This window comes from Arvicanthis niloticus, chromosome 6, assembly GCF_011762505.2.
Source record: "Arvicanthis niloticus isolate mArvNil1 chromosome 6, mArvNil1.pat.X, whole genome shotgun sequence".
NCBI classification, from domain to species: Eukaryota; Metazoa; Chordata; class Mammalia; order Rodentia; family Muridae; genus Arvicanthis; species Arvicanthis niloticus.
The window spans coordinates 70,201,440-70,226,142 of NC_047663.1; the positions used below are offsets into that span (position 1 = coordinate 70,201,440).

General features: G+C 48.4%; 1 protein-coding gene across 1 annotated transcript in view; it reads right to left on the reverse strand.

Moving 5' to 3' along the window:
• Adamts2 (ADAM metallopeptidase with thrombospondin type 1 motif 2) overlaps nucleotides 1–24,703 on the reverse strand; it is a 206,267-nt gene that overhangs the window by 21,435 nt on the left and 160,129 nt on the right. The window contains exons 6-13 of the mRNA XM_034505495.2: nucleotides 10,228–10,384; nucleotides 8,184–8,289; nucleotides 7,350–7,493; nucleotides 6,855–6,987; nucleotides 6,367–6,480; nucleotides 3,943–4,088; nucleotides 2,852–3,027; nucleotides 24–157 (exon numbers count right to left, since the gene is read on the reverse strand). Coding sequence (XP_034361386.1) covers nucleotides 24–157; nucleotides 2,852–3,027; nucleotides 3,943–4,088; nucleotides 6,367–6,480; nucleotides 6,855–6,987; nucleotides 7,350–7,493; nucleotides 8,184–8,289; nucleotides 10,228–10,384 — 1,110 coding nt within the window. The remainder of the gene's footprint in view (nucleotides 1–23; nucleotides 158–2,851; nucleotides 3,028–3,942; nucleotides 4,089–6,366; nucleotides 6,481–6,854; nucleotides 6,988–7,349; nucleotides 7,494–8,183; nucleotides 8,290–10,227; nucleotides 10,385–24,703) is intronic.

A 24,703-nucleotide genomic window follows, 5' to 3' on the forward strand; every position in this document is an offset into this window, starting at 1 on the left:
TCTGCCTGCCTCATGGCACTCACCCTGCAGTCCCCACGCACACAGAGGCTGAAGGCGTCCTTGTAGGAGCAGCGTGTCCCATCGTGCACCATGCGCTTCATGGATACTACCTCCCCTGTCTCCTTGGACTCACAGTAGAGGTGGCATCTCTCCTTGGCTGGAAGGGACGTGGCAGAATTTTAGTCTAGAGCCATCTCGAAAGAAAACTCCCAGTGTTCTTAGAATTCACCAGGCCCACCCCTAACCCCTGCAAATCTGTGCTCTGGGAGGACACAGAGAGAAAGGGACAGGTAACGGCAGCCTCCTTTCTACCTTTTTTGGCTTCTGAGACTTTGACTCTAGTGATACTGGCTTTAGGAAGAGATTTTCCAACTGGTCCAGCCAGGATGTGAATCTGGCCCACATCTTCATTCCCTACAGCCCTGCTTGAAAGATACCCTCAACTCTATAGAGGGTCTCCACCTAAAAAGCCTTCCTCAGAACCTTTCCTCACTGTTGGTGGGAATGTGAGTGAGTGCAGCCCCTGTGGGAATCAGTGTGGACACTCCTCCACAAACTACACTTATAATACCCACATGCTGTGTAGTACCACTCCTGGGAATACACCCAAAGGACTCTAAGTCAGTACACCATAGAAATGCCTCCACGTCCAAACTATTCATAAGACTCAAGGTATGGAAGCTTACGTATGCGTCTACTGACAGAGGAATGGATTTTAAAATGTGATATGTATATGCACAGAGTTTCATTCAGACATAGAGAAGAAGATAATTACATTGTTTTCAGAAAGATGGACGGAACTTGAGATTCATCATATTAAACAGATTAAGCGACTCAGAAAAAACGAGTCTTACATTTTCTTTCATACACAAAATTTCCCTTCCTCCCCTTCTCAAATATATCTGCTTATTGTGGTAAGAATATTATGGAGGGGCAACATAATCAAAAGATGGCAGACATGCATTAAAAATGTCACAGTGAATCCCATTATTTTGCACAGTGAGTGATGCTGTAAGTCAATCCAATGCAGCTAGACTCTTTGGGATTTAGTCTCAAGTCACTTTATTTGTTCAGGATTAATTATCAGAAGTAGTTGACATACTGGGTCACCAGGCTTCATGTCCCCAAGCCCTGTCAGCTCTGTTGACCCTCAGCCTTGAATCAGCACATGTGGGGCACAAGCAGGTGACTCTAATTGGCACCCAGGCTCACACCCAGCCCCCATTCTCTGTCCAGTACTTGGGGAAGGAGACAGAAATTGTATGTTTAAAACATACAAATGGAAGAGAGAGGGACTCAAATGGAATAGAATTAGCCTCTTGTATTCATGTGCTCTGTCTGTGGGCTCAACCCATAATAGACTGAAGATGTTTGAAAAAAAGAATTGCCTCTGCACTGACCTTGTATGCACACTTCCTTGTTATTCTCTAAGTAATACAGATGAACAACTGTGGTGGTTTGAATGAGAATGGCTCATGTGTTTGAATGCTTGGTCCTGAGTTGGTGGAACTGTTTGGGAAGGATTAGGAGATGTGGCCTTGTTGGAGAAGGCATGTCATTGGGGATGGGCTTTGAGGTTTCAAAAGACTCATGAGATCCCCAGTGTCTGTCTAGCTGTCTGTCTGTCTTCTCACCACCCCCCCCCCTGCCCCATGGTTATGGGTCAAGATGTGAATACTCTCAGGGTTTTTTTTTTTTTTGTTCCACCATCATGGACTCTAACCCTCTGAAACCATAAGCCAAGTCAAACACTTTCTTTTATGAGTTATCTTGGTCATAGTTCTTTATCACAGCAATAAAAAAGTAACTAACAACCATTTGCATAGCATCTCTGGCTTATTAGGTAGTATAAGTCATCTGGAAGTATCTGGAGAATGTGTATAAGTTATACACAAACACTTTATACAGGAACTTGAACATCCATGGAGCTGGGTATCCTATAATGAGGGGGCACTAAAGCTACAAAATTTTCAATTTCATAAGACACAAAATGAGTTCCATTTACAGGTTCAACCATTTGGTTCACACTTTCTGCCACTTGCAATAGACAGTCCTAATGTGAAAGTGGTTGGTGTGATGGTCAGTTTTAATGACCAACTTGACACTGTCTAGAATTACCTGGGGAGGATCCCAGTAAAGGATACTCTAGACCAGGTTGTTCTGTAGGTATGTGTGTAGGGGATTGTCTTCATTGCCTTAAATGAGGTGGGAAAACCCAGGCTGAAAGCAGGTAGTGTCATTCCCTGGGTTTGGGTCCTGGATTGTGTCGAAGGGAGAAAGAGCTGAATGCATGCACACATTCATGCATTCTTTCTCTCTCTGCTCGTGACTATGAATATATCAAGTGCCTGTGGCCTCAATGCAATCCCTGCTATAAGAGATTGTAGTCTGGAACTGTTAGCTAGAATAAACCCTTTCTCCCTTAGGTTGTTTTTGTTGGAGTATTTTATCATAGCAACAGAAAGGATATCAGCTCAGTTACCTATCAGAAGTCACCTGATTGCCTCAAAGGGTCAGCCTCTGTTTCCACCCCACAACTGAGGTGCCATGCAAATGCCTTGTTCCCTGCATGGGCACTGTAGGACTTTGAACCCTCTGAGTCTCCACCCCCCAGCATCCTCTCCACATCCAGTGTTCTGGTTCCCTTAAAATTGAAGCCCTGTCCCCAGCCCAGAGCCCTTGCTCAGGAGTGGGACCCTGCGGCCACACTAGCCAGCACAGTGCCCTGCTGCTGGCCCAAGTGTCACCACAGATTTGCCTCGTGCAGGATCAGAGGTGTGCAACAGTGCGTGCCCCTGCCTGCTCCACCCAGGCTCCTGAGCAGAATCCCACCCATCCCCCAGGGGCTCACCATCCCTGTGCTCATGGGGCAGCCAGTGGTGCTGGGCATCGCCGTGCTCAAAGTACAGGTCCCACTGCCGACACTGTTCCTCCCGGAAGTCAGCCAGGGAATTGGGACAGTCCTGGGGGTTGCAGAGCTGGAAGTCATAGGCCAGGCCCGAGCAGGTGCGGCCCCCGTTGGCTGGACTGCAGGAGAAAGCAAAGGTTCCCCTTCTTGGGGCCTCTAGAAAACTACCTGCCAACAGGTGGCATTTTTAGGGAAATCCTTGAGTCTCAGGTTTGGAGGGGCACTTCTATCAAGAAAAGAGACACATCCCTACTAGGACACAGGTAGCTCCCAGCTGGGTAGGCCTTGGGACATCAAGACTAGAAGGAGCTGGCAGTAGCTACCATCCTTCCCCACCTCCCGCCCGGATTTGTGCTCTCTTGAGAAGGTCAATTAGCCAGAAACAGTGCAACTGTCTCTGGAACAAAGTATAGAAGCTGCCTCAGTGGCCTGAGATCAGACAGACTGGATATGTCCAAGGACTTGCGAGAAACGCCTGCTTTTGGTCCACTTAGGGGCTGGCAGTCAGATTATGGTTTTATGTGACATTCTAGATTGTCAATATTTGCAGGTAAAACAGACTCTTTAAAGCATCAGATAGTCCAACACCAGATAGACAAGTGATCCCACCATGTGTGTGAGCAGTCACAGGGCCTGGAGAGAGAGGAAGGGAGGGGGTGGGGAGCTTGGGTACTGGAGCATAAGTGGCAACCCCTAACCCTGTCTCTCACCCGACTAAAAACTAGCTGCATGGCTACAGTTGCCATGGTTGAGGCTCCTGGCATCCTGGGACACATGAGAACCTCCTCTGTGGAGGCCCCCTAGTGCCTCATCTCTGTTCCATCTTCCACTCCCTAGGCCAAGAAGGACTGTCTAAAGTGGGCCAGGGGCCCCAGGGCGGTGAGCCGGAGTTGATGTTTCTAGGGTGCTCTGGGCTCTGAGCCAGGGAAGGAGCCCTCCCTCTGAACCTAAGCTGGGGAGAAATGAAGACTGGGGGAAGTTTGCCTTGCACTCTCCGCCAGCTTAGGACCCTCAGCAATACCAAGTCAACTCACTGTGGGTTGTCACACTGGCGGGTCCTGAACCTCACGCCTGTGCCACAGGTGCGTGAACAGGAGCCAAACGGAGTCCAGGCACCCCAGTTGCCATCTCGCTTGAGGATATCAGGTGTCAGCCAGATGCAGTGGCCTTTGAAGCAATGCTAAAAGATAGGGATGCAGGCTGGTGAAGTGGCTCACTGGGAAAAGGCCTTTGCTGCTCCACGACCTGAATTTAATCCCTGGGACCCACACAGGGAACTGATGTCCTATGTTGTATTCTGACTTCTGTGGCATATGCCTTACCTCTCCAAATTAAAAAAAAAAAAAAAGTAATTACAAAGAAAAGGTAAGAAGGCATTCCCTTGACCCATTGCAGGCACAAGAGCTGCTGGAGAGGCCTACTCCCCCCCAGTGGGGCAGTGTCTGTTATGGCTGCTCTGGACTTGCTCTGAAGGCACAGGGATGGGAGGGAATATCTGATCCTACTAGCCTTAAATGCTCAGGTGAGACATCCGATTTCTCACCTTGCCTGTGACAACAAGAGGAATGGGATGTGCAGGCCCACCCCTCAGGGCCTTGTCCAGCCTACTATGAACCTCCTGTGCCTGCTGCATATCATGCTCCCAAGATACATGTTCTCATGTGCCTGGACACGGATGTAGCAAGAGCAACATGCCAGAGGTCCTGGAGACATATCAGGTCCAAGTAAACTTGGGGTGTGAAAGAAGAAGAGTGGGAGTACAGGTACGGGGAAAGCATGACAGCAACATGAGCCAGCATGTCTCCAACATGAGCCAACATGAGCCTAAAGCAGGGAAAATGTTAAATGCCATCACCTCACTCTTCCCAGTGGAGGACACTTTCAAACCCCTAAGGAGTCCATGTTAAGAAGATTTCAGAATTTAAAACAGTAAATTAGTAAGTCAGTGCACCACAATCCAACAAATGGTTTGTTGGTTTAGAATAAGAAGAGTATTGCTCAAAATAAAGACAATTAACAGCACAATTACCACAAAAGACCCAAAGTAAAAAAAAATCATCATTTTTATTTCTTGTGTGTGTGTGCATGTGAGTGTGTGTGTGTGCATGTGTGTGTGTTGCAAATGTGTGTTTGCATGTGTGTGGGTACATGTGTGTATGGGGATGAGGGTAGGTGCATGTGTGTACTTGAGTCTGCCTGGGGCCTCAAACTACAAAAGCCAGCAAGATGTCTCAGAAAGTAAAGGTTCTTGCCACCAAGCCTGACCTGAGTTTGATCCCTGGGAATCCCTGTGGTAGAAGGAGACATAACATGAAGACTGAAGGGACTGCCCTTCCTGGGAGTCTCCTTTTTAAAGTTCTAAGTATGTAGCTAAGGGCTCTATTCAGTGCAATCAGGCTGGGCAAACAGACACATGGCCAGCAGTCATGACTGAGTGGCCCTGGCATCTCCTTTTGGGTTATAATTACCTCTGCTCTCTCTTTAAAGTTTCCCTCACTTGAACATGGTGGGGAGTAGACATGTTGGCTCTTGTTGGCTCCTGTTGGCAACGTGCTGGCATGTTGCTGTCAGCTGGTGGATGAGGTAGAATTCACAGGCAAGGAGGGACACTGTGGACTGAATGTTTGTGTCCCCTCAAATTCAAGTGGTAAAGCCTTAATCCCTGTGTGATGTGTAGAGATGTGGGGCTTTGAAGAGATCTTTAAGTCATTGTCCTCATCACAAGGGATAAGAGAAATTCTCTCACCCACATGGCAACTATTGATGGCTGTGTAGCTTCAAACTGGGCTGAGCCCTGGGGCTGGGTGGGTGGGAAGGAATCCTGGCTTAAGCTCATCTATATATGTCAGGCCCCTAGAAAAATGATTGGCTAAGGAGTCAACATATTCTTTCACCTGAACCAATGAGAACCGGGCCTGGACTCTTGGCTGGGCAAATGGGAATAAAGTGCTTTCTGCAGATTTGTGGGGAGGGTAGTTGGCCAAGCACATGAGGCAAACCAGAAGCCCTGGGGGCTGTTAAGGCTAAGCCTCATGTTGTACTTGGGAGCCACCAGGCCTCTTGCTGGCTTCATAGGCCACCCGCCATGGGCAGGAAGGGGATGTGAGATGACTGGTCTGCTGTGGTGTGGGAAGATCCAATCTGTCCAGTGTGTGGAGTGATAAGAAAGTAGGAATGAAGGTTGGAGAAGCTTGTGTAGTGTACTGGAAGTCCTGGGTTCTATTCTTAGGACCATATAAACCTAGCATGGTGGCATGTGTCTACAATCCTATCACTAGACAGGAAGAAACAGGAAAATCAGAAGTTCAAGGTCATCTTTAGCTACATAGCAAGGCTAGCCTGGGCTACACGACAGGGTGTGTCAAAATATGAATGGGGAATCGACTCTGCAGATACTGCAGGGCCTGTCCCTGGTTACTGTGTGCCTTAAATGTAAAAAGCCCTTAGTCCTGACTCACCTTGCCAGGTGCACACATAGTCCCGTCCAGTGGAGGACCCTTCTTGGTCTTGCAAAAGTAGGGGTTGTCTGGGTGGCTGCACCATAGCTGTTTGCAGGGGTCAAAGGTCCGGAACTAGAAGAGACCACACCCTCAGTTTATCAGGTTACCCTCCCTCCTCATCCGACCATGCAGAATGTCATCCCTTCACCCGATCCTACAACCTGAACTGGCCTGTGATCATGCCTGTGTGGGTGGGTGCTGCAAGCTCCATCTGATTCTGGGGCCATGAGGCTCATGTGCATGCAGTGTGGATATGACAGGATCTCTGGGTATTGCTGGGTCCCCAAGTCTCCAGCTTTGGAGGCCGCCGCCCACCTGGGGGAGCTTTGACAGGCACCTGAGAGGTAGAATATCCAGCATGGAAATTAAGTGGTCATCCCTATGGCCCTGGGCAGGAGTGGCTGGCGCCTTAAGTGTCATCACCGCAGGGCCCTGGGGACACTCACCGCCGTGCACATCATGTAACCCAGGCCAAAGTCGAAGCGGCACTGCTCGTTCATGGAATAGTGCAGCCCTGGGAGTTGAGGCAATGCCGGCCAGTCATGGGCGAAGGGATCATCCCGCAGGCAGTCATAGGAACTGTAAGGGGACACGTGGGTGCCACAAGCAACCTTCAGTAGGGGAAGCTGGGATCCTTTCTGGAGTTTCCATGGTGGTCAATACTTCATAACTCTGGTCTTTAGGTATAATGCCTCAGCCTTGCCTCATCCACCAGTTTAAAACATCAAGACCTGGCAAGGGCAGCTTCTAGGCCCTCTCAGTGTCAGTTTTAGAAAGCCACTCCCCACCCCCAAAGCAGGATTCCCTCACCCATCCCTTGCATATCAGGCCAGAGACTCCGCGGTCTCAGAGTTCAGGTAGGACCCAGGCACACTGGGTGCTGTGTCTTCTTAGAACTGAATCCAAGGGATCACCTTTGGGGGCCCAGGACAGGTACTCACTGCAGGTAGCGGCCGAGCTCCTGCTGGCTGCAGCGGGACCAGTGGAATCGATGGAAGGCAGCCTGTACCAGGGGTGCCATGATGCTGCCCAGCCGTACCTCATCACCACAGCGGTTGCCTTGCCCATCATGCTCCATGCCCAGCCTGTGTGAGGAGCAAGGCAGTCCGGCTGGACCCTGACTGCACTCACCTGCCATGTCCCCTCATCTCAACACCATTTCTAACAGTCACAGTAAACAACTCCAAGCTTTTCTGATTTGATCTACTTTGACTAGAGTCTTGAAGCAAGAGCTACTCTGTCAAACATCCACCAGTCAGGCCCCTCACTCTGTCCCCAGGGAGGGCCACGATATTCTGAATGAACACCGAGAACAGGGCTGTCTGTAGCTCAGAGCATCCAAGGTATTCCTTCTTTCTCTGTATACACCATCAGCTCGGTAGAACCCATTACTGCTTATCTGGCCCAGAGTCTCATCTGGTGTCTAGAATATGGACATCTGGGCAGAGTCCTGGCCTTTTGACCCTGTGTTACCCTCCCTTAGAGCCTAGGTGACCCATCTACAAAATGGGGTGAGGTTCTGTCCCTAACCTGAGACTCGAATGAAATAATGGCATCTTGGCTCTCTTATGGCCCAGAGCACTGACTCTACCCCTAGGTGCCTTTTGCTTTTGATTTGACTTGTTCCATCAGCAGAAAGCCCACTTCAGGCCAGAAAGGCAGGACAAATCTATGTGGCTTTCCTACATGACTGTTCCTCTCAGGCACAGGGGAAAGTGGTCAGTTGATAGAGCATCCGGTTTTCCCATACAAGGATGGTCAGGCAGGCCACTTACACATGGCCCGTCTCATGAGCCACCACAAATGCCGAGGAGAAGCCATCCTCATGGTTCAGGGTGCAGCTGCGGACGGGGTGGCACATCCCAGTGACGGGAGCATAGCCTGGGAGGAGACAGAAGGTGGCTCCAGCTGCCAGGCCTAGAGTCCTAGTCCCAGACAACCCCAGATCTCAGAGCAGTCCTACAGAATCGAGTTCCCCTGATGGTAGGACTCAGAAGATTCCTGCACTGATGTTAGGCCCTCTGCCCATCACCACAGAGCTTGGTGGCCACGTTGCCTGTGATGGCCCACAATGCAACTGGCATCCATATCCTAGTGCAGGTCTCTACCTGGCCTTGTCTGTCACCCTGGCAGCTTCCTGTCTGCTCTCTCTTCCCCCACCCTGTGGACTGACTCTTTCTGCTTCTCTGCTGGGTTTTGGCTGTTATCACATCCACCCTTCTACCCAGTTAGGTTTAGTTGGTCGCTCTTTGCCAAACTAATTGATATATGTGTATCTCTGACTTATTTCGACCTTCTTCCTAGTTATAAGTATCAATTTATTGCTATACTAGCTCTATACACAGGATTTTAAAAATCACATTTGTGTGTTGTGGATGCCTGTGGGGACCTCAGAAGACGACTTGTAGGAGTTTCTTCTCTCCTTCCATCATGTGGGTCCCAGGGATTGAACTCGGGTCTTCAGGCTTAGCAGCAGGCATCTTTACCTGCTGAGCCATCTCTCTGGCTCTCTCCAACAGTTCTGGTTGTCATTATCATTACCACGGACTTAAAAATACATTCTGATTTCTACTGTTAATGTCTCTTCAGCCTGTTTTGTGTGTCTACTGCTTAATTTCCAGCGTGGCCCAGGGCGGGGCGTGGCCCAGGGCGGGGCGTGGCCCAGGGCGGGGCGTGGCCCAGGGCGGGGCGTGGCCCAGGGCGGGGCGTGGCCCAGGGCGGGGCGTGGCCCAGGGCGGGGCGGGGCCCAGGGCGGGGCGGGGCCCAGGGTGGGGTGGGGCTGTCACTTGCTCCTGTGTATTTTCTAAGATTTCCCTATGGCCCAGCAGAGTCTGTTCTGCTATATTCTCACAGGTTTTAGCGAAGAGTGGGTATTCTTCTATGGTTTATTGTAGCATTCCACATACATCATCTGTCATGGTTTGAATATGTCTGGCCCAGCGAGTGGCACTATTAGAAGGTGTGGCTCTGTTGGAGTAGGTGAGTCACTGTGGGTGTGGACTTTAAGACTCTCATCCTAGCTGCCTGGAAGTCAGTCTTCCACTGGCAGCCTTTAGATGAAGATGTAGAACTCTCAGCTCTGCCTGCACCATGCCTGCCTGGATGCTACCATGTTCCCGCCTTGATGATGATGGACTGAACCTCTGAACCTGTGAGCCAGCCCCAGTTAAATGCTGTCTTTTATAAGACTTATCTTGGTCATGGTGTCTGTTCACAGCAGACCCTAACTAAGGTCCCACGAGGGGCCTGGGAATTGAACTCTTGACCTCTGGCTTAGCATCAAGTCCCTTTACCAGCTTAGCTGTCTCACCTTAGCAGCCCAAAACTTGTAAGTCTTTGCTCATTTTCTTATCTGTCTATCAGTTATTAAGAAGTGTCTGTTAGCATCTTTAATCATGTGGTTTGGTTATTCTTTTTCTTTTATATCTGTTGATTTTGTAAAGTTTGAAACCTTGTATAAAGGATCACTTGGTAACCCATTCAAATTTGTTTCTTGGCAGCCAAGGGAAGAAACTTAACCCTGCAGGTACAGACTCCAGCCATGGCCTCTTCTTTAGCCTGTTGAGCTCTGTCTTGTCTATCTTGCCATTCCTGACCTTCCTCGGTTCCTCGGGACTATGGCATGGTGTTTTATGGGTGGTAGGGGGTAGGGGAAGGGTCATTGGATGGGGATTGGGAAAATGATACAGGTTCTAGTGGTTTTCTAGAGCCAGGATGTAGATGCTACCAACCCAGGCATTTCTAGGCTAGGCTTCAGCTCCTGGGAGTTCCTTGAAGGCCCCAGCTTTCTTTCCCTGCATTTGTAGGCACAGGACTAACCTTGCATGCCCGAGGGCCCAAAGTCCTGCCGTGTGAGGAAGATGGCATGGTCGTGGTACTCGTCGTGGTCTGTGTCCGGCTTCTGCTGGAGGTAGGCCCATCGGCAGACATTCTCCAGACTCTGAGAGGGGTTTCCAATCTCAATGAGGCTCATGGACTACAGTGGGTAGAGAGAGACAGAAGGATTGGTATCTGGCAGATTCTGTAATTGTGCTGACAGAACCAAGCCACTGGGGATCTGGTCCAGGGGCCTCGAAGCTCCCTGCTAAGTCACTCTGGTAACATTTGCCTTCCATTCAGCCCTATTCTTCTGAATGGAAGAGAAGGTTCCTGCTCACCCTCGCCTGCTACAAACTTGTGGATGCTACAAATTTTTCTTGTCTCTCCTGGTTGGCAAGCCATCCCTCTACAAAGTTCATTCTTTGGTCAGAGACAGGACCTTCTTTGCCCAAGACTGTTAGAGAGAGTTGGCCCTCGCCATGCTACACAGGCTCTTCTCAGGCTTGGCAGCTTGCTTCCTGTAGTACTAATGACTGAAGAGACAACAAAGGAATACATGTATGTTGAACACAGAGGAATGGTCTAGTAACCAACATCAGTCTAGCCTATGGACAGGGCAAGCTACCACATCTGGCCCACAGGAACTCTAGGGCTGCCTTTGTCACTCGCCTCATTTATGAGACAGCAATTCTGAGGTAGTTACTGTCACATCTGAAAGAACTGTGAGTAACACACTTCTTTTGTGAGAACCATGACCACTCCGGGCAAGGGCACTGGCTGGCAGGTAAAAGATAGAAGTTAGCCAGTCAGCAAGTCCTAAATCAGCACGGGGAAAAGAGCTCCAGCCACGTCTTGGAAGAGACTGAAGAGTTCAGCCAGAAATTTACAGTCAGGCATTGGGACCGGCGATCAGGAGGGGAACAGGACTGGAGGCAGGAGCCAGGTTGATACAGGGTAAGAGCAAATGGGTCAATACTATGCAGACAGAACCCCTCCCCCACCCCCAGAGGTTCTGGGAAGAGGTTGAAAACTCTGGTATCTTTAGGGGTTATGTCCACTGAACACTGACTGGCCCATGGCTGGCATTCAAAAACCAAGGCGCAAACTTTCCAGAGCAGACGTCTTGGATGGGTCTACTGTTAAATGTGAACTTTACAAAGCTCAGTGGGTATAGTGCCAGGCCAGCACCAAACCCCTGGGTTCATTTCCCAAGCATCTCCCAAACCAATAGTACAAGTTGGCATGGACGAAAACGGCTTTAACAGACAACAAAACTCCATCCCATTCCCCAAATCACTCAACTAAGAACTTCTGAATAAAGGCAGTTCCTCCAGTGGACAGAACTTCCCCGCCTCCACGCTCCTCAACTTTCAGACAGAGTCTGACACTGCAGGTGGACAGAACACCCCACTGCTTTGTAGAATGGTTCCTGCTGGTTCTCTCCTTCCCCTCAAGACGCTGGGCTCCAATCCTGAGCCTCTCTTGGCAGACAAGGTGATTTCACTGCCGTGGCAGGATAATTTATTGAAATATTGATTTGTGTTTTTGTTCTTGCTTTGTTTTCTTCTCTGCTGTTCCAAGAAGGCAGGCTGCTACAGCGTTCCTCGGCCTCAAGGGGTTTGTGCTGTGGGAACAGAGCTCAAGGGGTCTAGATTCTGCTTCCTAGCTTTGGAATCCCAAGAAAGATCCCTAGAGGGGAGGGAAGAGAAACAGACTTGGGGAGCACTGTCCTAGACAGGAGCTGCACTACAGAGGGGACCCCAGGAAGGTAGAACTTTAAAAAACAGTAACCATGTGCTGTACCCTGTGAACCTTGATATGCATGTAGGCACCCCAAGAAATAAAGCATTCAGGGACTTCAAGTGACAATATGTAGGTGATGCATATATGGTCATCTGTTGGGGGAGTGGTTTTAGTACTCCAGTGAAGAGCAGTAAAGGCTCAAGTCTCTTCTGTAAAAGGATATAGCATTTGCGTAGAGCCCCACACCTCTTTCTGTATCCTTTACATCAATTCTAAATGACTTATACCATGTACCACAGTGTAAGTGTGGCGTGCGCATCGGTTGTTATACTGATTGTTTAGGGAATAACAACAAGATAAAAGCCTGCATATGTTCAATACAGATGTCATGTTTCCTCCTGATTATCCTCCATCTGTAGTTCGTAGAATTGGCAGAAGCAGAGCTGTGGGTGTGGAGAACCAACTGTATTTTCTCCCAACCTTTTCAAGGCCTGGGCTATCTCAAGCAGGCACTGGGGACCCAAGGGGAAGTACTCTTGTTCTTACTGGGTCTGGAGCATTCTAGGGGTCACAGAGTACCCTGTCCAAAGGGTAGCCTGTGACAAGACATCAATATTGTTTCCAGGGCTAAGGACAGGACTCGGGTGCATTTTAGAAAGAACCGACTCTTGCCAGAGAGGGGGGCAGTCAGGAAGGGGAAGTAAGTGTGGCTCACTGCACTTTCAAAGGGGTCAACATCTGGTGGGAGACAGGAGATGTCAGGGCCAGGGGGTGCAGACATGAGCAGAGGATGTGTGGGGAGTACCTCATGGCTTAGCAGGGAGAGTGTGTGATCTGGTCACAGTGCTGGGGAGAATCCATTTTGAAGATGGTCTTTTCTGTACAGTTTGCTCACCTGGTGAAATCTCCAGGGAGTGCCTCTTCCCTGATTCCAAGGTACAGAATCCGACACTGAATGTATACAATTGGTTGCCTTAAGTCCAAGAGGCAACCTTGGGGCCCAAGCTAAAGCTACCCAAGCTAAGCTAATAGAAGAGAGGCTTAGAGGACTGAAAAGCAGCCAATGTGCCTTAAAAGCACAAAGAAGTTTCTGCCTCCTTCCCCATGCCCCCTTTCCTTGGGACCCATAGCTTTCTTTCCCCTACAAGCCCTTAAAAGATTGCTCTCAAGGGTCTGGAGAGATGAACCAGTGCTCGAGAGTACATACTGCTCTCCCAGAGGAGCTCACAATCACCTGTAGATCCAGCTCCAGCTCAGAGGACCTTCAGGTCTTTGTGGACATCCCTACTCTCATGCATATAACCACCCCTACCCACCTCCACACATATACACATAATTTAAACACACTTTAAAGAACTTTGCTTGAGGCAGAGATATCTGGGACTACTGAGCGTGTCTAGGCCCTTGGAGAGAGACCCAAGCTGGCTGTGGGCAAGGCAAAGTACCAACTGTCAGAGGCAGTCTAATTGCCCTGGGCCAGCTGTAGGGAACCTGCTAGAAAAGCCTGGGTTCCCAGTGGGTGTTGGAAACCATAGAGAGTATTGATCCTATGTGTTTTTCCTATATATGCATACTTTGATAAACTTTGACCCTTGCAAGCAAGCTGCCTATGGCTTCTTTTGCATCATGAGCTTGAACTCCTGGGCTTAAAAAAAAAACTTACAACAGTCCATCTGATAACTGAGGCAGCTGCTAGTGGCGGGCAGCAGGGTGCACATACAATGTGGATTCTCTGGACAAGGTGATAATTCAGTGTCCTGGCATGATGGGGTGACACAGTGCTCAGTTTCAACAAGTTCCTCAGAACAGCCTGCAGTTTAAACGTTGTGAACTTTTTGTTCCTGGAATTTTTCCGTTTAATATTTTGAGATCACAAGTTGCATGAATCCTGAGTGGAAGGTAAAACTTAAGACGAGGAGGAAACCTTCCTGTTTCTTAAGTCCAAATCGCTTATAGAAGTTACCAGGAGGCTGGGAGGGCCGTTTCACTGGCCTTGGCTATCCGTCTTCCTCTCAGCTCTGGAAGCATCCAACACCTGGCTCCTGCACTGGTTTTTCTAGGGAGTCTCTGTGTGCCTGTTTTCAGCAGAGCTGAATAGGGATGACTGAGCAGGAGGCAATCCTTATGGGGGCCAGGATAGTGGCTGATTCCACAGGCTGGCACTGAGTGCCCTCCAGTGAGAACAGCCAAGGAGCCTGGGGTCTAGAGCAGAGGGGTGGCATGTGGTGCTATCTGACAGTGGACCATGGCATCTCCATTCCCTGAGGCTGAGTGGTATGGAGTGGGTGGGTCTAGCTCCTGAAGGATGAAGGTCTTGCATTTTGAGACCAGGTTCTTCACAGTGACAACAGCTTCCATAATTCTGACCCCAGTGTGGAGATCCCAGATGGTCCAGGGCCATTGTGCCTGCAGTGTGGGGTTGTAAACACCTGGGCCCATGATCAAGGGAATGAACATCTTATCCTGTAAGGGGAAGCTAACCCTTCTCTCACCATGGATGAGTCTTGTCTCCAAGCACGGAAGCAGAGGGGGCTTCCCAGGAGGCTCACTGAATGCTCCATAGGGACCTTAAGAAGAGTGGTCATTCTCCTACCATGGGCTTTGCTACCCAAGATCCCCGTTTGAACATGAAGCCTATTGTCCCACAGGGCCATCTGTAGATGCACTGCTTGTTATATAGGGACATGTTTATCACAAAGTGAATGAAGTAATGAATGAACAAATCCAAATATACACTTGTTGGAGAGTCACGCTGGGCCAGGGAGGGAAGTACAAAGCCTAGAGGCTGTAGGAACAATCCCAGGGACTCATGGAAAAGAATCACCAGCAGGAATGGTCCCCAATGCTGATGGCAACAGCCAGTTCTTTCTGGGTGTTCATGATCTGCTGGTTCTTTGAGGCCAAGCCTCTGCATATGTCTCATTACAATTCAAAACTGCCTAAGACATAAGCACTGCCATTATCCTAATTCCCAGATAAGAAACTTCACCTCATGCTGTTAAAGTCATTGACTCCAAATCCTGAGGTGGAGGTGGAAGTCATACAAAGGTTAGGAGGAAGTTTGGCTGGAAGTAGGTCCATTTCTAGACAGAAGGCAAAGGAAGGGCAGGCTACAGAAATAACCACCAGGTGGCGCTGCTGCTACAAAAATGCAATCCCAAGACCCTGAGCGAGGTTGGGCAGGCTAAGGAACTCAGATCTGACTTTCAGTTGGGCAATGGTAGTTCTCTAGACACCAGACAGATTCTGGGGTCTCACCCTAAACAAACCAATTACGACTTGTGCAGAAAGTTGTATTCCAAGCGCTGCTCTCTGACACTTTTGACTGTTTACCGTGGAATGAGCTGAATTATTTATGTTCTTCCCTCCTTCAGTCAAGGAGACAGAAAAATGGAATCTGCTGCTTGGAGGCCAGTCTCCATGCCTGACAACAGGAAGGCCCTGCAGACTGGGAGCTATCACGTGTCTGTGAACACACAGGCCACGCACCCAATTCCAGGGCCACAGGCAGGGAGCTTGGAGCTGGAGGTGTGGGGTACAGGTTGATGCTCTATTGTTCTTGGACATGTTGACTCCCTCTCTGGGGTCCTCTGACCCAGTGTTAGGGCCCAACCTGGGCAACCAGACTAGAGCTCAGGGACTTTGACCTGTGACAGTGTGGGAGGGATATACAGTTTGCAATAGTCAGTGTTAACACCCATTTGAGAATCTATAATCCCCTGGGAGCTCCACCTTTGAGCATGCCTGTGAGGGATTGTCTTGATTCTGTTAACTGAGGTGAGAAGACACACCCATCATGGTGGTACCATTTCCTGACTGGAAGCCTGAGAGGGGAATGGAACAGAGCCAAGTATAGGTTGTTCTTTGCTTTAACTGTTAATGTGACATGACCAGCTGTTTCACACTCTTGCCACTGTGGCTTTTCTCTCCATGATGCACTGTAACCGGGAACTAACCTGGAACTGTAAGCTGATATAAACCCTTCCCTTAAGAAAGCAAGACACAGTCCAGACCTACAAGTCTCCCTTTTCCTTGTCTACTCTGGCAGTGACTATGTGGCCCACTCTAGTGCTAGTGGTTCAGGCTGCGAGGAGATCTGGCTTCAGCTGGTACAAAACCCATCCCAGAATGTCCTGGCTCTTGGAGGCCTCAGGCTAGCCCTCCCAAACAGGCAGGAAATAAGAAATTATGCACATGGGTGAGGTTCAGGCTGAGTAGAGCTCTCTTCTGTTTCAGTATTGCTGACATTTGGGGCCAATTAACGTGTGTGTGTGTGTGTGTGTGATGTGTGTGTGTGTGTGAGTGTGTGTGTGTGTGTGTGTGTGTGTCTGTCTGTCTGTCTGTCTGTCTGTCTGTCTGTATTGAGCATCTTCCAAGTTATAATAGTGGAAGTGTCTCTAAACATCATCCTAAGTCCATGCATGGGAGCATAGAGTGGCAGACTCATCATTGGTTGGGAACATTGGACATAGGGGGAATGTGACAGGGGGGCCAGGGGTAGGTCACCAAGGTCTGTGCTCTCTAGCCTGATAGAATGGCAGTAACTGACTCACCCTCTAGGGACAAAGTAGCTGTCATGTATGACCTTCGGTAGATCACTCTGCCCATGGAGCCACATCTTCACTGTCATATGGAGATGGTGACAGTGACTCTGGGTGTCCCCTTATCATCAGGGGATGCCTATCAATCCCCCTACTGGATGCCTCAACAGGGAGCGGTACAAGGCTCTGAGGACACTATGCTGTTGCCTTCCAGGCAACAGCACCAAGACGAGTGATTAAGACATACTCTGTTCTGATAGTTATGTGAATGTGCTCCCTTTTTCCTTGAGGAGAAATACCTATGGATCACAGGGCATGGAATCTCAGAAGGAGGTATAAATAAAGCCAGTTGACTCCCAGAGAAGGGATCCCGAAAACTGTATAGCTGGGGAGTGGGGATGGGGGGCTTCAGACAATGAACCCCCAAAGAGTCAGCACTCTGTCTGACCTCCATGATTGCAGACATTGCTGCCAACCACTGGGCTTCCACAGACTTCCTCTCACTGAGAAAACAAGGTTCTGCGATGTTAAGTAAGTCATCCAAGGTTCCATAAGTACCACTGGGCTGGCATAAATGCTAGGACCAGGGCCTACCACCTCTACTGCTTCAAAACAAGTTCTGCTCTATCTAGACTGACTGCCTGCAGTCTTGGGGACTTCCCAAGGCTGGTGTCTTCTATTCCCAACTGCGGTATGCAAGTTCATGTGGGTGGCTCAGAAGTAATGGTGCAGGTGCCTCCTAGACCTGCCAGGGGAAAGCAGGAGGGAAGGCATGCCCATCGGAGAAATCTAAGCTACTAGAACAGGATTCAGTGCTGATAGGAACTCCGGTCGTGGTCTAAAAATTAGAATTCATATGTTGGAACCTAATTTCTAGTATAATAGTACTAAAGATGTGGGACCCAAGGAGGTCATTAGGTCAGTAGGACAAAGGTTCCTGAATTGGAGTGGCTCTCATATAGCTCTGAGGCCTGTCCCATCTGCCACTCATGAACATGTGAGGACTACCTGTGAGGACTCCAGAGCTCCTGGCATTCGGACCTTGGACTTCCTGCCTTCAGAACTATGAGGAATAAGCTTCTGTTGTTTATTAAGTATCAACCTAAGATATAGTCATCAGATAAGGTAGAGTCATCAGATAAGGTAGAGTCATCAGATAAGGTAGAGCCATTAGATAAGGTAGAGTCGTTAGATAAGGTAGAGTCATCAGATAAGGTAGAGCCATTAGACCAGATCAAAAGGAAGGAGGCGCCCTCCAATGGCAGGGTCCAGCACTAACACTGTTTCATTTATTCGAGACCTGAGGGCTCCGGTGAGGAGGTGTGCCAAGGGACAGGTAATTATGTTTTGCCCCTATCGGAACACCAGGGGCCTTTCCCAGGCGAAAGCATAGACTGAACTTGGCCCCTAGGGTCTCTGATTCAAGGCTATCTGAAAGAAGCCTCTCTTCCATCTGAGTTCCAGTCTCCGCTCTGGTCTTTCTACTGTGGGACACTTGACAAGAACACAGTGGTGCTGGTCCAAGGCTCTAGCCTGTGGACTCCTCTCCTCCCAGCATGCCTCCACTTCTACTAATAGACCAAGAATGTCTGACCTCTCACCCAAATGCTGACAAATTTCAACAAGCATTGCACACCCTGTCTCGAGCTGGCCTTCACAAGATACCTTATGTCCTCGGAATGTCCCCAAGTCTCTCATCTCCATTCCCTTTGATTTCCATCATCCAAGGAAATATTTAAAATGAGAACACTTGAGTAGCTTTGGTTCCTTCTCAAAAAATCAATTGAAAAGCCAGTTGCTATGCAACCCACGAGTGCGGCTGATGCTCGGCTCCCTGGCTGGTGGCATATTGTATAAAATAAGATAATCTCTTTTCTTCTGCTTTTTTTTTATATATATATAAAAGAAATAGAAAAAAATGTTGTTTTAGGAAAAACTTGAGATAACTCGGAGGCCTCCCATAAGCTAGAGATAAACAACATGTCACTCATGTAAGGGTTGCCAATGTTACCCCCACTGGAGCCTAGTGGGACAGGGAGACAAGGCAGGGAGGGACTGGGGGGGTGTGTAATACATTTCCAGCAATAACTGGGGATGGATAGTAGGAGCTATGGGTCTGTGCCACTTTTTGCCAAAGACTAGGTCATAGCTTCATAAGTCCCAGAGCACACCCTGACTGTTCTAGGCACAGCTTAGAAGTTCCTGGCTACAGCCACTTTGGTTTTGTAGGGGCTTAAACTCTCCCAGAGATGAGGTCAAACTCCTTGTGTTAGTCACCGGTCCTGTTGCTGTGACAAACTGCCTGACAAAGTCAACTTAAAGGAAGAGGGGTTTATTTTGGCTCTCAGTTCAAAGGTGAATGAAATGCAAAGGAAGTCATCATGACAGGAATGGGAGCTAGCTGGTCACATGACATCCACAATCAGGAAACTCAGTTTGCTTTCTCCCTTTCCTTCAGTGCAGGACCCCAGCCTACATAATGGTGCCGCCCACATTCAGGGTGGGTCTTCCGAACAGTTAACCAGAGACTTGTTTCCACAGTGAGTCCAAATCCTGTCCTGTTGACAATCAAGCTTAGCCATCACAGTCCCAGCAGGGCCCCAGAGGTTCCATGCTGAATACCTTCCCAGAATTTACCTGCATCTGTAAACAGTGTCCCATCCCCACAGCCCCATCTAGCTCCCCCAAGCTTTGCTTTCCCCATTGCTGAGTCTATGTGGTGTGTGGAAGGGGCAGTAGATGGGGAAGCCTCTCAGCCTCAGATCTCTGCCTGGCCACTGTGCCCAAGGTGTGCCTTACCTCATTGTGCTAGCTTCATGGTGCTGGCATCTTATCTGTCACTTGACAAGGAACAGCTGTATAGCTCTTGTTTCTCAACACCCCAGAATGTACTCAGGAGGCCAGGACTCCTGAGCTCAGAGTACATCTTGTATAACTATGGCACTCTTTGGAGGCCCTGACACAGAACCTTGTCTCCAGAGTTATGCAAGGTAGAGTCCGTGACCTGTGGCCATGGACTCTTTCCACACAAGATAAGTGCAGAAATGAGAAACTTTCACAAGAAACTGGAGGGAGTGAGATTCTCAGAAAATTTATGGAGTTTAATCATAAAAAAATCAGGGCTCTTTTTTTTTTTTAATATCTTAGGCTCAGCCACATTTGCCTTTTCTAATAATTCATCTACAGAAGTTATTGGTGTGCAATCAAATAGGGCTAGAGGCTGGATCCTTGTTTTTCCAGGCTCTGTGGAACCTAGCAGTTGCCCTGGAATGGAGCACCCATGCTCTCTGTCACCTGTGGCCCCAGGGGGCACCTAGTCTCCCCTCCACCCACCCCTGCCAAGATGCTGCTCCAGAACCTGCAGCCTGAGGCTGTTTGTCCACAACCAAGCACTATGCTTCTTACCATTTAGCCCTAAGCCATTCCCCAGGGGTCAGTTAAAGGCCTGTTCACCAGTGGAAGTGTCCTTGGGATGGTAGAACCTTTTGGAGGAGGAGCTTCATGGGAGGAAGTTAGGTCATTGGGGGTCATGCCTTGGAAGAGGGGGTTGTGATTCATTCTCTTTTCTGTCTTTGCTTTCCAGCCTCTCCTTGCCTCTGTTCCAGAGGTGAATTCCCTTTGCTTACTCCATACTCCCTCCATGCTGTCCCACCACTAAAGAGAAACGGATTGAACAGCCATGAATGAAACCTCTGCAATCATTGGCTTGGGTGCAGTTCTCCCTCCTTTTACGTTTCCTGCCTCGGGTATTTCGGTCCATCTACTAAAGCCTAACACACCTCTGTGGTTCCTTCCATGCCGTAGTCTGAAAATGTTCATTTCCAGCTCTGAGTCCTCTCCATGCAGGCCAGCAGCAATCTGTCCTCTCTCTAGTCCCTCTGCCCCAGCTCTCCAGACTGGCACACCAGCACCATGTCCTCCTAACATAATCTCCTTGTCTGCACGTCTACATCCAGGACACCAAGATTCCAAAGCTGGATTGGCTTCCTGTCCCAGTCTGTGAGGGTTTCGTTCCAGACACCAGGGCAGCAAGCTGTCCCTGCACCATCTTGCCACAGGTCACACACCTGTTCTTAAATGTTCTTGCTTCTAACAAAACCTAGAACCCTCCCATCAAATATCCAGCTATTAACCCGGAAACACCATCTCTCCTCTCTCTAGGAGAAACAGTGTGGTTTTTTTTTTTTTTTTTTTTGTGCTGTTGTTGTTTGTTTGTTTGTTTGTTTTAATTTCCCTCTCATGAGCAGCATACCACTTTCTTTCTGTATGTTCTATATCTGTCTTGTACTACCTCAGAGACATATTTGGATTTCTGTGATTTAGGGGACATTTTAAAAACTTCCTGTGTATTTGTGTAAGTTCATTTGGGTCAATATGCACCACGTAAATGCAGGATTCCACAGAAGCCAGCAGAGGGCGTTCCAATCAGTGGTGAGTCACCTTGGAGGTGCTAAGAACCAAACCTGGGTCCTCTGCAGGAGCAGTAAACCCTTTCAATTGAAGAGACATCTTCTCAGCCTTGGTGCAGGGAACTTTGTTTTCTCAATTAACCCAGCTACAGATGTTTCTGGGTCGCAATGTTTGCTTATGAAATTTCAATCAAAGTCAGCATACAATGGTAGTCCCATGAGATGATATCATCTAGTGACATCATGGCCATTTATCTTAATTTGAGCACACTGTGATGTCAACACAACAACAAAATTACCTACTTTCACATCTCTCAGGATCTGTGCCCATTAAATGATATGGCTGTGTTTGTCCTTATCACTAAAGTTTTAACTCCATGGATTTTACAATGGATTCTTTTGGGTTTTAACAGCAAACAATTACAATTTTGTCTGCTCTTCTCAAATATTAGTTTCTTGTCATTTAAATCTAAGAAAAAAAAACCCTTTAGAATCAGAGTATGTGTCAACAAACTTATGTGTCTTGATTTGTGTGTGTGAGTGTGTTATACATGTGGAGGCAGGAAGTTGATGGGTGAGTGTCATTCTCAGTTGCGGCCCTCCTTATTTTTGAGTCAGGTCTAGCTGGGTTGGCGTGCCAGTGATCTCCTGGGATCTTCTTGCATCTGCTGCCCCGAGGCTGGTGTTATAGATGCATCCCTCCACACCCAGACAGTTTTAAAACAAATTCCAGGGATCCAAATCCAGGTCCTTGTGTGTACATGGAAGGACCCACCTGTTGCTAGTTTTACTGACACTGCCTCAAAGGTGGCATTTTCCAAAGCAAGTTCTGTAGAATGTCTGGAGGGATCCACGGAGAAAGAGGGTTGAAGAACAACATGTCCTGCAGAGCTTCACCACCCACATTCCAGAGTCCCTGGGACATGCTGCTATGGGGGAGCACCATGGGGAAGCACCATGGGGAAGCACCTGTCTTCCTTTCTTTAGAAGCACCACCTGCCCATCTTTTTTTCTGTGTAAACACCTATTACCATTCAGCTCTACAAAGCATCTTCAGGGAAACTCGCTTCTTTTCCCACCTTTAAATAAAATGTTGGCTGCCCAGTGATCATCTCTCAGGACATTTTTCAAAGTTTTAAAAACAAGAGACCCTCCCAGTCTTGAACTCATTATGTAGGCAAGAAGGACCTTAAACTTCTGATGCTCCCGATTCTAACTCACTAGTGTTGAGATTATGGGTATATGCCAACCCCATCCCCACCCCTGTTCATACAGTGCTGGGGCTAAACCCATGGATTTGGGCAAATCAGGCAAACACTTTGCCAAAACAAGCTACACCCTCAGTCCCCAATCTGGCTTTTTATTTATGTGTGTGTAAGAGAGTGTGTATATATGCGTGCATGCCTGTGTATATATGTAGCCCAGAGGGACACTAGTGTCTTCCTTTCTCACTCTGTCTATTCCTTTAAGGCAAGTTTCTCTCTCTCCCCATCCCTCTTTCTCTCTCTCTTCCTCCTCCTCCTTTTCCCCCCCTCTCTCCTTACCTCCCTCCCTCTCCCTTTCTGAACCAGACAAGATTGCCATAAAACCCTAGCCACTCTGTCTCCATCTCCCTTGGAGCTGGGGGTGCAGGCATTTGCACACTCGGCTTATTATGTGCTAATTTGGATCCAAACTCCTCATGATTGCAAAGTGATCCTAACCTGAACCATCTCTCCAGCGCCAGAATCCACATCAGAGACTGGTGCCTCCATCCTGGCTTTCTTCTCTCTTACTCTCTGCTATTCCCTCTCCTCTTCCAGCACAAAGCTGGAAGTCTTACCCCCATTCAGTATCCGGACTAGGAGACAGACAGACACTCTTCAGGCCTAATAGGACCCATGGCTTTGTTAGCATAATTCAGCAACAAAACACACAGTTTTAAAACTTTGATCTAGTCTGGTGAGGATCGGGCAGCAGCTTCGGGCTACGGCCTGATGTCCAGACCAACCCATGGAAGGCTTCCCTCCCTCTCTGAACAGATCATATGTACCATAAAAGCAGAGGGGAATGGAGAAGATTACAGGAAACCCCAACCAATCAAAATGCAGAATTGTAACTCCCAGTTCCCATGGATACATCTACAAAACTTCACACCTAAGGCTCAGGAGATATTGCAGAAGAGGAGGCAGAAAGTCATTCGTAAGAGCCGGAGGATCAGGGAGTTTGCCATGAGTCTGTGTCTCCTACTGATTTCAGAAGCTACGCCCATGAAGTCTCACCAGCTTGACTGCCTAAACAGGAGCTGAGCAAGTTTGTAAACCAATAGAGAGGCTAATACAGAGGAAAGGGGCAGGCAAATGGCCTCAACCTACACAAAGAACTACAGACAATGAAGGAATATGAAGAGCAGAAAAAAATAGTCTTCCCCAGAAAAGAGCACACCAACCAAATGGTCAACCCTGGAAACATACATAGAAGAATAATTATTCAGACTGAGCAGGTTATACTTAGGAATATATGTCTATATTTACACACACATGCATATAACAATTGATGAAAAAAGAGGCCATCAATTTGAAAGAGAGCAAGGAGGGGTATAGAAAAAGACTTGGAGGTAGAAAGGGGAAGAGAGTAATGATATAATTATAATCTCAAAAACAAAATTTAAAAAAGACAAAAGCATATAAACACATTCAAAAATTAAAGTTTATGATTTTTGTTTGAAAAGAAAAAGCAGGGGAAAGTCCAGGGCTTTGTGGTTTCTAGCTTGAATGCTCTACACTGGCTGGTGCCCTTTCACTCATTCCGAGGAACGACGTAAGAGAGGAAAATACAAAACAACAAAACAACATGGGCTCCTATATTTCGAAATCAGCCTCGTTCAATGTCCGTGCTCAGAATGACTGTCCACCATAGCTGTCAAAGGCAGTGTGTCCACAGTAGAGTGTAGATCCAGTACCCCAATTTAACGGAGGTACCCTCATCCTCATTCTTCTTGCCAAGAGCTTGGAAGTTCCCAAGATAGCTGAGGGTCCTGGCCAGGATGGAAGAGTCTGGGGGAAAACCCAGTCTGAGGAAGTAGCTCTAGCTCCCCTGAAGGCGAGCTTCATACTGCTGTCATAAACACCATGACCAGAAGCAAGGTGTAAAGGAAAGGGTGCATTGGCTTACATGTACTGATCACAATTGATCATGAGGGAACTCAGGACGGGAACTTAAGTGGAGGCCATGGAGGAATACCAGTTACTGACGTGCTCCTCATGATGTCTTCAGCTGGATTTCTTACACCATCTGAAACCAACTGCACAAGGGTGGCACTGCCCAGAAAGGCTGAATTCCATATTAATCATCATTCAAAAGAAATGCCCTACAGACTTGTCTATAAGCCAGTTTTACCAAGACATTTTTTTTAATCGAGGGTCCCCCTATTCAGAGGCTCCTGGCTTGTGTTGAGTTGACAAAAAACCTAATCAGATTGTTAGGAGTGCCTACAGCAGGGCAGGAAGAATCCTCCCACGGCTTTCTGGTGGAGCTGACGGCCCCCAGTGTGTCCCCTGCTACCAGGAGAAGTGTTCTGTAGGTTTTATTACAGTTGCCACACAGTGCCCTGGGAGAGAGGACTTGATTTCAGCCTCTCCCCTCACCCTGGACCCAAATCCATGGGTGCACAAGTTCCTAATCAAACCAAGTGACCTTAAGTTGTAATTCTAATATTCTTCTCAGTCAGTTAAAAAAAAAAAGTGTTTCCAAGGGCAGGGCTTGTAGCTCGAGTCGCAGTGCTGCTTGGCACACATGAAGCCT